Genomic DNA, 15,943 nt, shown 5'->3' with positions numbered 1-15,943 from the left:
AGAGAAGACATCCACCAAAATAACCAAAATTAGTGAAAGACAAAATGAGATTTAATTTTGCTTTTACCTTCAGAAAAAGAAGCAATTAATTTCCATCTTATTACAATAAAGCACTGCTCATCAATGGAACGTTATTTTATTGCATTACGTATGTCCTAATGCTTGGGGAAAAAGGAAAAAGAATACTGCTAGTAACCTAGAAAACCATCTACCAAGTTATAGTTAATACTGTTCTCTCCACATTCACTTCCATAGCAGTTGCTTTGTAGTCTGATGTGAACACCTTTTTGCCTAAAGCAATGATACTTACAGAGCAATATGATAGTACCAGCCTCCTGTGGAAAGAAGGAAAAGCTTAAAGACTAAAAGCAACCATAAGCAGAAAGGAAGAGAGATGTAACACTGGCCAAGTACTTAATTTTCCACTGCTGTGTCCCAGTGCATGGAGGGTGATGGTGCTAACTTAACAATTTATTCGGCCATAGCCAGGGCAATATGTACAAAACCAACACCACTCTGGAATAGCCTTGCTTAAAAGAAAGGATGAGCTTTTAAACTTCAATGCCTTGATTAAGTTTCACTATTATTCCTTCTGAAAGTCTTGTCTTGCTGTTGGCGCAAGAAGTTACACTATCACTGTCAGTTCCAGTTGACAACACCACTGAAGAGAACAGAAACACTCAGAAAAACAAAATCCAGTAACACAAGGCAATTCCTGAGATGCCTGAGATTTCTACCAGTGCCTTATCAACTTAAAAACTATTACACCTGAAAATCCCTAAATAATGCAGACAGAAATTGCTTCAACAGCACATATTAAAAAAACAATTTAATTTAAAAATTCCTGGTTTGATTTAAAAATCATTAAATCATTTAAAAGGAGAAGAATACACCACTTTTGCAAGTAATTTTGAACAAAATCTGGTGGATGAGAAGCTGGGCATGAGCCAGCAGTGTGTGCTTTTAGCCCAGAAGGCCAACTGTGTTCTGTGCTGCATTAAAAAAGGGGTGGCCAGCAGGGAGAGGGAGGTGATTGTCCCCCTCCACTCAGCACTTGTAAGGCCCCATCTGCAGTACTGCGTCCAGGCCTGGGGCCCCAGTACAGGAAGGACATGGAGTTCTTGAAGCAGGTCCAGAGGAGGGACATGAAGATGATCAGAGGGCTGGAGCACCTCTCGTGTGAGGAAAGGCTGAGGGAACTGGGCTTGTTTAGCTCAGAGAACAGAAGGCTGCGGGGAGACCTCACTGTAGCCTTCCAGTACTTGAAGGGAGTGTAAAAACAGGAGGGAGAACAACTGTTTACATGGGTGGATAATGATAGGACAAGGAGGAGTGGTTTTAAACTGAGACAGGGGAGGTTTAGGTTAGATATTAGGAGGAAGTTTTTCACACAGAGGGTGGTGACGCACTGGAACAGGTTGCCCAAGGAGGCTGTGGATGCCCCATCCCTGCAGGCATTCAAGGCCAGGCTGGATGTGGCTCTGGGCAGCCTGGGCTGGTGGTTGGTGACCCTGCACATAGCAGGGGGTTGAGACTGGATGATCATTGTGGTCCTTTTCAACCCAGGCCATTCTATGATTCTATGAAAATAAAGCATCATTTCTGTTTTTACTGATCCTTAAGGTTCTGATGAGAAGAAAAAACTTGGCCAATTTGCTTGACTGCCTGAACATCACAGACAATTAAATGTTATCCTCTTTCTTCTGTACAGAATCTAATAACTTGTGTGTGACTAAAGTGCTACTAATATTGGTGCTTAATTTCCAATATGAATTTGTCTCCAGCTTCTGGCACTTGGTTCTTATTATGTCTTTCTATATTATGATAAAGAGCTTTTTAGTACCTGGTATTTTCTCCCTGTGAAAGCACTTTTACATAGCAATCAAGTCGCTTCTCAATCATCTTTTCAATAAACGAAGCTAGCTAAAGTTCATGCATTATCTCACCGTAAGGCACTTTAATAAAAACCGCACCTCAGTAAAGTCGTGTGGCTCTTCCCTGCACTAACTCAACCTCTCAATGATATTTTAACAATACAGAGACCAGAAAAGAGATGTAATACTTCTGTACCAGTCTCACAAAAACCATATCAGGATATAAAATAACAGCTACAGGAGATGAGCTTGAGATTTATCTTGCCTCATTTCAGTCATCTCGGGGTTATTCTGCACACTTCGAATTCAACAAACTGAGGGAGACACTCAGAAGGCAATCAGCCCCATCTCTTTTAGGGTTCAGTGAACTGCTTGGAGTTGGTGGCTCCCCCCAAGATCAATTGCTCAGGGGCTTGATGGAGCTGATTGCTTATTATGGCACTACTGCATCTATTTTGAGTCTTCCCAAGCCTCGCGTTCTATCACTGTACTCTGCATTCCCCATTCTTAGGGAAATACATATATGTAATTGCTTCTGTCTTGGTTAAATTCTGTTTTCTTTAAAAAGATTCTGTGAATTAAGCAATCCAGGTCACACTATGACAGTCCTGTCACAGTTATTCACTGCCTGACCAGCACTGGTGTCAATCATGACACATCCTATAAGCAGTGATTCGCACTTGCTGCTGTCCCTTCTTGCTAATCCTGGAGAAAGCCCTTAAACTACAGCCCGAGTGACTTCTTACTGATAATTACTTTCTGATAACTGTCAACTGGTTTCTGGTTTTTAATCTTATTCCATGCTTGCTAATTTCTTTTTTTTTTTTTTTTTTTTAAAGACAAAAATCAGAATGTCACAAGATTCTAAATTATGTGTGGCTAGTAGCCATCACATTTCGCTTCTACCCACTGAACTCCATGACTGTTTTTCCATTAGCTTGTATGGCATAAGGTTCATCAGCCTATACTCATCTGAACCACCCAGACCAGTGATCTCATCTTGGTTTTTAATGATCCCGCTATGAGGGTGGGATTCCAAGTACCAGGCTGACAGCAGAGCCTGAGAACACCTTACAGTTAACCCAGCCTGGTGTCAAAATCCATTTGCTACCCAGAAGCTGAGGTTTGTGTCCCATTTTCCCTGGACTCTCCTGGGATTTTAAGTCATCCGGAGAAACCATCAGAATAAATCTGCAGAGCTGCGTGCAAACTTCCAAATGCAAGAATGCAGCAGGGAAACAGTTCTTACTCTCTTCACAGTCTAATTAGGCTTAAATCACTGAACAGTGCTTGCTATCTTCAGAAACCTGAATATCTTCTCACCTGTTGCAGGGCCACAGCTGCAATGAAAAGACATCCAAAGTGTCACATCTGCCTTGACACTTCCATAGTACAGTCACATCAACCTAGAACCCAAAGGAGGAATAAGGCATGAAAGTAGAAATTCCCCATTTAAAAAACTACTCAAAATGGATGATGAGCTAAGACCGGTGATTAGATGGGAAAAAAGATGTCTCCCCAAGTGTCTGACACCATCAGTCACCATAATCAGGGACACAAACAGGGTTAGCACAGCAGTAGGCTGCCCTACACAGTCCCTAGGTGCAGCATCAGCTACCAGATGCACTCACATCTCTACCTGAGCATCCTTGTGTTAACCATAAAGGAATTTCAGCTGCTGACTCCTTCAAAGAAGTGACAGAGAGATGTCGGTTCCAACTTCAAATTCTGCTGATGATCACCATCAAAATGCAGTTAAAATGCTTAAGGCAATCTTAGTAAACAGGCACTGGGGAAATTTACTAGAACTGTGTAGAAGATGTTTTGATAGAAAGAAGGAGACAAAGAGCCACAGAGAAAGACAGGCTGGCCTGGAGATTTTAACGTGTTCATTTCCTAGTCTGACTGCACATAGCTCTTAAGTTCCAGCACCTAGACCTTGTTAGACCTGTGACTACTAAGCTGAAGAGCTGTGTATAAAAGTTTTCTGCCCACACAGGCACTTATGTACTTTCTACCTCCATTAAGCTTAACAGGCCACATTTTCTCATATCTTCTACTAGGCTTATTTTTCAGTTTCTTAGCTGGTCTGAGAAAGCTCAACCCGTTAATATCTCTTTCGTGATGATGATTATTTTGGGACTGCTAGCTACCAACATCAGCAAGCACAATTCAGTTGTACAGAGCAGAAACAGAGGCAGTTCACCTGTGGCATGGGATAGCATTCAGCAACCAAGCTGTTCAATCCAGGTGGGAAGCAGAAAGGACTGAGACACTAAGTGCAGTTCCCTTCACTCCCAGTGCACCACACAGACTGAGAGCAGAAAACTGGGCAAAGTCTCTAGATTTGCATGCAAGTTGCCTACCTTTACCAAAATGGACTTCATGACAATCTTCTAGAGGAAGGGAAAAGGGAATCTAGTTCTTCTACAGTGAGAGTGGGGCAAGTTTCTTCTCACTGGTGGCAAGTGACAGGACGAGGGGAAATGGCCTCAAGTTGCGCCAGGGCAAGTTTAGGTTGGATACTAGGAAACACTTCCTTACAGAAAGGGTAGTTAAGTACTGGAATAGGCTCCCCAGGGAGGTGGTTGAATCGCCATCCCTGGATGTGTTTAAGAGCCGTTTGGATGTGGTGTTCAGGGATATGATTTAGCAGACGGTTGTTAGAGTTAGGGTACAATGGTTAGGCTGCGGTTGGACTTGATGATCTTCAAGGTCTTTTCCAACCTGGTTAATTCTATGATTCTGGCGTACACTAAGCTATGTGAAGCCACTGAAGTATCTTCTACTTCACTAAACCTACAGGCACTGCAGTAGTACATGCATCATTGAGTGTATGGAAAGAATGAGGGTTCTTTGGAAATGACATCTTATAGTAGATCATAGGAAGAGGAAAGTTGTCACAAAGACATGCCAGCCTCAAATTCTGCATTACAGACAACTGTCAGCTGCAGTGAAGTAAAGCTGCACGGGTATGTCAGGAGTAAAATTTGACATCAAGTCTAAATGTTTCAAGCCTCAAAGGTTTAAATGCATAAATTCCTGATCTTCACAGTCTATTTGCCACATCAAGTAGATTTTGAATATTTTATCATATGAACCACTAAAATGATTTAGCATGATCTTTCAAAGAATATGTACTTGTTCATGAAAGTGAAAAACTCCAACTCTAAGCACCAAAATATTCAGAAGATTATGAGCATGGAAAATCAAAAGAGCAGATACTGTTCTGTAACCGCTGCCTCTTAAAATGCAGAGAGTTCAGCTCGCTGTGATGAATCCCCTATCCTTTACAAACCTCAGCTTCTTGGAAAACCCTGCTTACTTCTGCAAGGACATTACTTGTTCAGCCTCAGTGTTTCAGCAACACCATGCTGAAAGCACCACAGAAATCATTCTCTTAGCAGCCATTAACACTATATTTAACACTAAAGTTATATATGATATAAGCACATTAGCTGAATTTTCCACCACTGGATAATAAATTTAATTTGAATGGGAGTCTCTTGCAATGACAAAAATATATATATAAATTAAATCAAACTATTTCAGCCTTTCACTTTCTTGATTATTCTCTCGATAAATGTGAATGCAGTTGACTTTGGGGAAGAAAAAAAAAAAAAAAAAAAAGTTTAAATGTTTAAAAATCAGAAAGTGGTTGAAATTTAGCAATGCTAAATGGTCCCAAAGAGTTAACATTAAAGCCATGACTAATTCCTGATAAAATCAATCTAATGAATAATATCTGTTTAATGTATCACACACAGCAGCAGAAAAAAACTGAGTATCAGTGGTAGGGATACCCTGGCAAGGCTGAATAGCAGATTTAAAAAGTGCATTTATTTGTACTAGGTTTAATTACCAATTAATAAAATATTATAGTGATGATTCCACAGTATCGATAAACAGCCTTAGAAACAGCGGGAACAGTATGAGTAATATCTTTAGAAACAGAGAAATTCACAGAAGGATCATCTGACTTTCTGTTGTTTATTGGGCAAAGCAAGAGGAATCCACCTGTAGAAGTGAAAAACTCTGGACAAAGATGGGTTCAGCTCCCCATGGCCAGCCAAAGGTAGTGCTCACTACTCACAGTGCTCACTGCTCACACTGCTCTGGATGCACACGGTGCCTCCCACCCCCTGGTTCCCCCTGGCCCCAGGAAATGTATGTACAGATGTATGCAGAGCCTTCCCCTCCCTGCTTAAAGGGGAAACCTTTCCTTAAAGAAGCCCAAGAGCCAACCTCAGCGCAGCTTCACAGAGAGGAGACAGCCATTTGATTGTAGCACGCTCTGCCGCTGCTGCCGCTGCTCCCCCCATACACAAGTGTTGCTAAGCTGTAACGTTATGTGATGTTCAGCACGCTGTCTGTGAGCACACTAACCCTTTGTTCACAGGGCAGCCGATGCTGCTATTGAAAAAGAAGGAATTGATGCTACTTAGTGACTTAAGAAACAGCACGCATGTGAACAGCAAACCGCTCTCCTCTCCAAAACAATTTTTATCTATGGCACAGATAAAGCTAAACCTCATTAGGCTGCAGTGCTTGTATTGGTGCGGATGCTTCCATCAGCTGAAAATGGAAGCTTTCATCACAAACTTAAATGCACCAGACAGACAAGCCTTCAGCATCACTTCTAAAGTAACAGTGTGAAAACATCTCAGCGCCACACACACACGTCCTATATGTGAGGAATAACCAGAACTGATACCTCTCTGTGTACCACTAGGGATGCCTTCACCTTCAGTGCTGCCCTGTTGTACGCTCAGATACCACAGATAATACAAGGAAAACGTGAAAATAAGCTCTGTGCAAACTGAGATCCTTGCACCATAAATGAAGTAGAGTGTTTAACTCCAGAAACATTACACACGATTTGGCCAGCTGATACTACAAACGCATCGCAAAGCATTAAAAACAAGGTGCCCTTTAGAATAGCATTACTCATTTCTGTGTGGAACCCTCAAAACTCTGTAAACTTCCAAGGTGTAAAGACGGAAAGAGAAGTGGTTTTTATCCCCTCCTTCCCTCACACAGTTAAATGCAAATTCCCTCTACAGTCATATTCCTGCCATCTCCCTGCATACACAGCTGATACGCCACCTACTGCAAAACCCAGCTGACAGCCCGAGCAATGCTAGCAGCATTTCCATTCCAACATCGTGCCAGAGCCGAAGAAAGGTGCTCTTAAATCAAAATCTCTCTCTTTTCAAGCTGACAAGAACAAAGCAAGATCGCTGTGCTCGCTTCGATAATGGAGAGAAAATCAAACAGAAGAGCAAAGGAATCTGAAGAAAACCACAGCAACTTCGAGGGCTCTGAGCAAGACAAGGACTATAAAACGTCTCTGGTTACTCTGAACGTTGGCGGCTATCTGTACATCACACAAAAACAAACATTAACCAAGTACCCAGATTCTTTCCTCGAAGGTATAATCAATGGAAAAATAATGTGCCCTTTCGATGCGGACGGACATTACTTCATAGACAGAGATGGACTCCTGTTCAGACACATTCTGAACTTCCTCCGAAATGGAGAACTTCTTCTACCGGAAGGGTTTCGAGAAAATCAACTTCTGGCACACGAAGCAGATTTCTTTCAGCTGAAAGTCTTATCGGATGCAGTAAAATCGAGGTGGGAGAAGGAGCAGCTCGCGTCTCGAGAGACCACTTTCCTGGAAATAACTGATAGCCACGACCGCTCGCAGGGGCTCCGGATCTTTTGTAATGCTCCTGATTTCATAGCAAAAATTAAATCCCGAATCGTACTGGTGTCCAAAAGCAGGCTGGATGGATTTCCAGAGGAGTTTTCAGTCTCTTCCAATATAATTCAATTCAAATACTTCATAAAGTCTGAAAATGGTACGCGACTTGTGCTGAAGGAGGACAACACCTTCGTCTGTACCCTGGAAACTCTTAAGTTTGAGGCAATTATGATGGCTTTAAAATGTGGATTCAGACTGCTGACCAGCCTGGATTGTTCCAAAGGGTCTATTGTTCACAGCGATGCACTTCATTTTATCAAGTAATTACAAAGGCAGAGGAAACAAGCATGCAGTCGGCAGACCTCCTTTAACGGCAGCGTCCTGGCATCACAGATCTCGTATCTAACCAGCCCTGTACCACACAGCTCGGCTGCTAATCAGTTAATGTGAGCTAATGGTATGTAAATCTCGTAACGACATCCATCTCCGGCTTATTCGAGCTGAGTGAAATTTTTATTCAATTCAAGCATCAAATTTATCTGCTAACCACTGTAAACAGAGACCGAACGCTTTCTGGTATTTGTACTATGTTTTTTTTTTTCATGCTGTCTTTCAACCGGGAAGTCTGGCTGAATTTCTGTGTACTTGTATGACTAACACGCATACACCTCACTGCTCTGTCAAGCAGCACAGACACTGTTCTCATACAACAGGCAGGCTCACGATATGTTCTGCTGCTCCTCATGAATTCAGAATGGATTTTAACTGGAATAAATGATTTTCAGTGTTCCTTAGTGTTGATGCTAATTTGTTGTTATGACGAGTTTGCAAAAAAAAAACCATGAAATTGAAAGAGGGTTTAAAATTAATCTGCTCGATTCTGAAGTCAAACAACTCTGATTTCAGCTCTCTTAAAAAGAAATTTACAGCTGTGCTACTACATTGATAGCAACTGCTAAGAACATGTCAGCCAACCAGTAATGCTGGGGGGGTCTGTTTTATTATGGAAAATGAATTCACTCTAAAGAGAATGTTACATTTTTCTGGTTATATATGTTTATCAGATGGCTAATAAAAATGTTTGGAATAAAATTTCATGTAACAGGTTTCCAACAATTTCGTGTAACAGGTTTCCAACCTCCTACAGTGCTGAAGGCACTATTTTCTACTAATCAATCATTGGTGATCATAAAGAGAGGCAATTAGCAGAGCACAACAGCCTACCAAAAGCAGGTAGTGGTATTAGTTTTGAATAGATCACCTGCTAGCATTTAGGAAGCATTAATATGAGCGATGGAACAAATACCTTCTTTCTCCTCATGTGCACAGTTTATTACATCTTCCCGTTTGTATTTTAAACAAAGTTTACAAACCAGTCACTCCACAAAAGCCAGCTGAAAAATCATCACATAATGCAAATGGAAGCTGTACAAACACTGAGTTTAAGCTTTGACCATCGGTGAACTCTATCATCACACAGAGCTCAAATGAACCCAAAACTCAAGTGAAATGCTATTAGAGAAAGTAAACCCAGGCAAGTGGTTTCTTAGCTTTCCCAGAATACCTGCTTTGTACAGAAAGCCAACATTAAGAATGCACAAAGAAAATGCAATCTAATCCATGCCAAAATGACAACTGAGGAAAACAGACAATATCTGGTAGGATGATAGGATAAGAACAGTCTTCTTTTGGATTTTAGAAGGAATAAATCCATCTTCAGTAATAGTGACCAGGAATACAATGGCATACAACAACTCCCTCCTTATCCTCCAGTGGCAAACTCTGTTCACTATAATATACAACGGCTGCTGGTATCAGGGTCCCCAAGGGAGATGAACTCACAGAGGGAGACCAGACTGAACAATAACCCACTCTGATTTTATCAAGTGGGAAAATCCACTATCTCCAGATTACCTCTTCAGGTACCTCAGGCTAAAATCTACAAACTTTTCTGTCCTCCCTATGTTAGAAATGCAATGATCAAAAAAAGACATGGTTTTAAGTGGAACTTTCCCAAACTGTTTAAAATTTGCATCGCTGTAAATTTCAGGCATGCAAGTTTGTGTGTCCCAGAACTGACCCACGTTTGTCCAAACGCATTAACCATCCACAAAAGAGATACAGTAAAATATAACTCCTTCCATATGTACCTCTTTTACACTTTCAGGCCATTTCAGCTAGAATGCTACCCCTGTGTATGTGTCTGATACCCTCCTTCACAACCACAACTGTCAGAAATCCTCACTAATCACCAATCTTAGTGATTAGTGATTAAAGTATATTAAACAATCTACAGGACTTCTGTTGAAAGTAAATGCAGAACAACTGTATGGAGAGTCATTTGTAGACACACTTCTATACATGAGCAAAAAAATACAAGTGCTGAGACAATCAAACCAAGCTCCTCCACTCACCTACAGGTTTGAAAGGCTGCTCTCAGTGCTGTCAAATCCACAGCCTGTATAAGCACAAAGCCTGGAGGAGGCTGTTGCTCCTCAGATGTCACATCACCCATTTTCTCTTAAATGCTTTTGGTTATAACCTTTGGTTAGAATTAATCTTTGGGTGGGATTTAAAATGCTGTTCCAGTTGAGAAGAAGAAAGAAATTAATTTTTATTCCACTCGATTCATTAAAATCTGCCGTGGTTGCTTTCCTTTCGCTGGGGCTCTTTGGGACTGTTAGCACCGTTGTATCAGAAAGCAGCACCAGTCGCCCACCTCAGCAAAACTCCACTCATGAAAGAGTAGCAGAGTTTGATGGATCTGCATTTACTACAGATAGCACTTTTGTAATGTAAGCTATTCACAAGTTGGTAATCACAGATAATAATCAAACCACTTGAAATACGTTCTAAGAATATTCTGTGGCTATTCTTAGGAGTCTTACTGGAATGCTTCTATGCACTGGGCTGATCTTTGACCAAAGGCTATTGGAATCCCACAGCAGAAACAGAAAGAAGATGGGGACAACAAAATTGTCGTCTTCCATGCTCACACTGAACAAATCCACAAACAGGTCGAATTATACAGTTATTATTTCACTCCATGTTTCCTTTTTACTCCATAAATAAATTTAATAAAATGCAAGTAGGTTTTGCATATGTTCACTCAGGTGGGTGCTTGCGTTCCAATGGCTGCATCAGAAAAGATAGCAAGTTTTCCTGCCCTGCCTTTACAGTTAGAAATTGCATACTTGAGGATACAATGACAAAAATAAATCACCAAATCAAGTGCTTAGGTCCGAAATACTAACAGCTATTTTAACAGTATTACTTTGAATACAATTTACATGCAAGTGCTTCTATTCCTCTGTCACTAACAGTCACTTACCAGTATTAGACCCTGCAAGTATCGTGAAAGAAATGTGTGGATTACCCACAATTGCAATTCAAAGGTAGCAGTAAAAAGTAACTTCCTCTTCCCCTAGGGGGCACTTTGCCTGCTCTCACTCTAAGTCAACTCCACTTGCTTCTGTCTATTTTTTGGGTAAGAGAAAGGGCAGACAATTCAGTAGCAAAGGAGGGAGCTGAAGGGAGGACTGACCAACATGCACTGCTGAAAAAATATTGTGGCCCCTGTAAACTCCCTGAACGACTGCTCATTAAGTATATATATATAATAGATATAATATATATTATTATATGTACTATATATAATATATATTATGTTATATATATTGATTGAAACACCCATTGTACTGCTTCTTCCCACGTCTGCATGCGCCTATTATCCATCAGCAAATGAGAAAGCAATGGCAGTTTTATCACACTTGGCCGTATGCTGTTATAGTTATCAGAGATTTAGTCTACTCCTACACAGGACAAAACCTATGAGTGGCTGTAGTTCGTCAGACTAAGGTCTGTCTTGCCCAGTATCCCCTGGTGACTGTGAACTCTATTTCCATACCTCAGTCCTTCCTATCTTTTGGTAGGATCCTCATTACTGATCCCCTGACCTGCACTTGTTTCCCCCCCCGGTATAACACAGCTAATTCTCACTGTTCTCTTATGCTACACATCCCTGCATTAGGGGGGCAGTGGGGCTTTGTTAGGGGTGGGTATCAGCCTGACTGTAGGAGAAGAAATCAGTAAAGACAGTAGCCAAAAGTAGATGCCCAGGAAAGAATATAGGAAGCAGACAAACATATATGATGCTCCCCTTAAGTACTCCTTCAGACTCCAACCACTTATTACCAGTGATCTCTAGAGCCAAAGGTGACTTCTAAAGGGTAGCCTCGATTCTAGGAAATAAGGCTGTGCATCAAGGTCAAATTATAGTTCTCATCTCAGTCATTACTGCCTACCCACTGATCAGCGTTCAGCATCCTAATTGCAATACTGACATTTTCACATATTTACGTCATATTATAACCATATCATTGCATTCATACTTACTATGACTGTGTAAGTGACAACTGGCTACTTCTTTTCTGAGGCAGTTAAAACTTATTTAGACGCTAAAGGGAAAAACATTACATCATTTACAGCAATTAGTGGCACTGTTATTTTCACTTCCTTCTCACGAGCACTGCAAGGCCTCCATTCGATGAGATGGGAAGGTCTGAAGAAACATAAGCTCTCTAGCTCTCTCCCCATTAGCATACAGGCAGAATAGGGGCATGCAATGAATATTATAATTTAACAATGGAAGCGTCTCGTTCATTACTTTATTTGGGGAGAAAGGTCGTGTTGCCCTAATTCTGTCAACTAATGAATCAGGATGAGTGATGGGGGCACGAGTCAACTTGGGTCTATGACAAAATAAATGTTATTTTCTTAGACTGGAATTAATTCATCTTCGCTAGATAGCTATTATCCAACCTCAGTCTTGTCTCCTGTCTTAACGTGTGGCAGGAATTCTCAGACTGACAGGAAAATGACTACTAGTGAACAAAATACAAGCATTTTCGCATGAAGAGACAGGTTTGCGTATTTAATTCAGTTGAAACAAAGCCATCATTAAAGTACAACAAATTTAAGATCAGAAGATATGATGGTTTCCAATTAATTTCGAAACCGATGTTCTGAAAGAGCTATGCGAGATTATATCACACGGAGCACTTTCTCAAAACACTGCCTTCATAAATCATCATCATTCAAAGTAAAATGCCAGAAAATAAGAAATGCTGCAAGAACTCAAGACCGTAGGAGGGAGATGTACGATGGCACCAGAGCAGGCACGCTGAAAGAAATTGCATAATATTCTGCAGAACCAGACAGTTGATTTCTCTTCCTAAAAATGTGTGTAGTAGGAGTGCCTCAGCTAAAGCAACAGTCTCCAAAAAAACCTATCTCTATCTGCGCTGGTAACAGCTTAACATCATTGCTATTATCATACAGCATCACATTTGTTCATTTTAAGCTTCCAAAAAGAAGCTCTTCGAAAAGAAAACTCTGCTGCTTCAGAAAGAACAGTGTGCAAGAAACTGGTACAATAATTATACCTGTAAACATTAGCTACTCATTTATAACATTATTACATGACGACATGCAAGTTCAACACAGGACGGTCTGAAAATCAAGTATTTAGAAGATGATTTTAAAAATCAAGCCATTCTAAAGGTTTGTAAAGTTCTGATAATGCTAAAAGTATTATTTTATTATTTTATAATTATTATTATATTATTATGAAGTATACAGTATTGCCTTGGTAACTGGTGTTAAATAATGTGGGGAGCCATTACATAGGTTAGTGGAAATGAGACCAACTACACCGAGGAGAAGTGAGATTTTAAAACCCAAGGCTGCTTGTTAGAGACTAAGCTCCAGCTCCAGGAAAGCAGTGATCCAAGAGGCTTGCTAGAGCTTGTAGTGCCAGACTGGCCAAGCAGAGAGGAGGGGGTGGTGCAGTGAGCTCACAATCCCTGAGCACCAAGGATGAGCAGGGCAAAAGGACTCTGTGAGAGTGACTGCAACCTTGGGGCCTTGGGTTGGTGATGAGGCACAGAGTGCAACAGTGAGATTGGACAACATAAGTTTATGGTCTAATTATCCCCAAAGTACTGCTACCACTACAAACTTTTGCTTTTTGAGAAGTCGTGTTTCAGAAAGACTGGGTTTTTTCTTTACTTGTTAACAGAAAAATATCAAGCTCTATAGATACTCCTGCAGCTCCACAGCAAGCTGCTTGCTAATTCAAAGGAGGTTCTTGATTCTGTACCACAGTGAACAGGTCAGAGGTGGGTACAGACTCTCTCAATTAGAAAGAAAGAATTAAGCAAACAAACTAGCAATGAACAGCCTAGACATCAAAAAGCATAAACAGAATATGCAACTGTACCACCAAACCCAGTCATTTACTGCTTCTCTACTGCATAAGTAAAGCCCTCAGCAAGTATTTGGGATAAAGCAGTATATTTTCTCAATGCTGATACTGGTAGTCTCATAGAAAACAAATTAAACCTCCTGCAAGTCAGGCAGATAAGAATCAGCTAAAGGGAGAAAAGAGGAGTCTCAGCTTCCTATCTTTCCCATTGCTAACTCAGCATCTCAGGCATTGCCAGGTCTTGTGCTATTTCCAACACATTTTCTCAAATGAATAGAAACTCATATTCTTTATAGTGCAGAAGCCCAATGTATAAAGTACTTTATGCCTTCTTATGCAATAATAAAAATCTATTTCTCTAATACTTTCTGCTGTGCCCAGTGATGATTTCTGGCTTGCACACAGATTACAGTGCAGAAATCGCAGAGACAACCTGCATGAGTAAGACAATATGCTGTAGCACAGCTACACACTGTTCCTGCTCCTGTTGGCAAGAAGCTGGGGCTGGAAAAGCCTTAAGAGTCCAGGGAGAGCACCAGATGAGCTCTGCTAGACTAAAGCTGAGGTCCTTCTGCACTGCAGCCTCCAGTGCTCTCGCTTCCAGCTGTAGCTAAGGAAAAGTTAAATGACCACAGGCAACATTAGAACTGCTCTTGGCTTTGCCCTCAGAAGTCACTCCCACACTGAGCCTGCTCAGTCACTTCAAATGGTTAAGGCTACCAAGCTATGTGAAGTTCCTTCTTCCTCACTAAAAAATGGAGTAAGTAGTTTGTGGTAAGTAAAGAGGAAAAGGAAAAAAAAATGAGCTTATCACAAGCACGTTATTTAACACTGCAGGCAGAGACTTAGGAAGAAAATGTGCTTGCCACATAACTAGACAGGTACGTTGCTCCGAAAGAAATGCCTCCTATTTATTTCAATGGAAACTATAACAGCTACAAAGAACATAACGTTATTTGATAGACTAAATTCCCAGCCACAAAACACTATTTTGCAACACAAACGTTAGCGAGGCATGTCTCCGTGAACATTCAGCACTTACTGATGAACGTCAATGAGTGCCACTTTTTCTGCATGGAGAAATTCAATGACACATGTTTGTTTGATATCCATTTCCATGTCAGACGCCATTTTGTCAGACCGCTGCTCTGCTGCCATCTGTCACATGGTAACTATCTGCAACAGAACACTGTCAGGAAGGTTCAACCTCTGCTGCCATACCACCAACATCCGCCTTTGATGTCATGGGCCAACATAATAAAATAGGCGGTTTAACTTTCAGAGCAGCCCTCATCATTGGGAAAAAAACAAATAAAAATCTACAGTGTGAGAATAATAGTATTGGGTCAGCTCAGCATCCTGTCTCCAACACAATAGGTGGATGCAGACATCCATGAAAATGCTTATGGACAGATTAAATGTTGGATTCTCATCCTAGACACGCATCAAGCCACCAGACGTTTGTGGTTCTCTAGAATCAGATGCCTTCTTAATCTCCACACATTTCAGAGGATATTATTTTACCTGTCTCCTTAGTTGTGAAAGCCTTTAGCACAGAGTATCTTTATCTATATGTCTTCTAGCAAGAAATTCAGCAACTGAATTACATTCTGATTGTAAAACCACTTCTCGTTTGCTTTGAAACTGCTTCCTGCTAGCTTTACATCCACTACATATCAGCCCTGTGCTGGTCAAGGCAGCAAGCACTTGATCTCTCTCTGCCCCTTTGAACCACCACCTAAGGCTTGAATTTAGTTCTGTAATGCTGTGAAGGAGCAATGATGGAGTCCATGCGATGTGATCATGCTGGCAGGCAGGTGAACTCCAATAATCAGCAAAATTTCTCATAGAAGACAAAAAACAACTTATGGAGTCATGGTCTGCAAGATCATACGTGGCTGAAATTCTTGGGATTACTCGACAGCCACAAAGAAAGACAACAACCTCCAGTATGAGCCAAAAATGCTCAGTGAAATAATCCAACGTATTGGACTCTGACACAGCTGAAGGAGGGAATATCCTTGGGGTGCTGACTCCTACTGTTTTATTCTGGGTTCTGTTCTCCAAATAGAGCGCACACAATAAAATTATAGGTCT

At 41.0% G+C, this 15,943-nt stretch overlaps 2 protein-coding genes across 4 annotated transcripts in view; one reads left to right on the top strand and one right to left on the bottom strand.

Moving 5' to 3' along the window:
- Nucleotides 1-15,943, bottom strand: part of GTF2F2 (general transcription factor IIF subunit 2) — a 75,713-nt gene that overhangs the window by 42,710 nt on the left and 17,060 nt on the right. The window contains exon 2 of one of the 3 annotated variants that reach the window (XM_085536121.1): nucleotides 3,198-3,280. The exons of the other annotated variants lie outside the window; for them this stretch is intronic. Within the exon in view, the coding sequence (XP_085392247.1) occupies nucleotides 3,198-3,231 (34 nt within the window). The 5' untranslated portion in view covers nucleotides 3,232-3,280. The remainder of the gene's footprint in view (nucleotides 1-3,197; nucleotides 3,281-15,943) is intronic. 3 annotated transcript variants of the gene reach the window in all.
- KCTD4 (potassium channel tetramerization domain containing 4) lies at nucleotides 6,952-8,673 on the top strand. Its single transcript, XM_015851753.3, has one exon. It carries the CDS (start codon nucleotides 7,132-7,134, stop codon nucleotides 7,903-7,905), a length of 774 nt encoding a protein of 257 aa, XP_015707239.1. The 5' UTR covers nucleotides 6,952-7,131; the 3' UTR covers nucleotides 7,906-8,673.

This window comes from Coturnix japonica, chromosome 1, assembly GCF_054131305.1.
Source record: "Coturnix japonica strain WE chromosome 1, WE-NBRP24, whole genome shotgun sequence".
Taxonomy (NCBI): domain Eukaryota; kingdom Metazoa; phylum Chordata; class Aves; order Galliformes; family Phasianidae; genus Coturnix; species Coturnix japonica.
The sequence above is the reverse complement of the archived record's forward strand: the minus strand, read 5'-3'. Positions and strand labels throughout refer to the sequence as shown.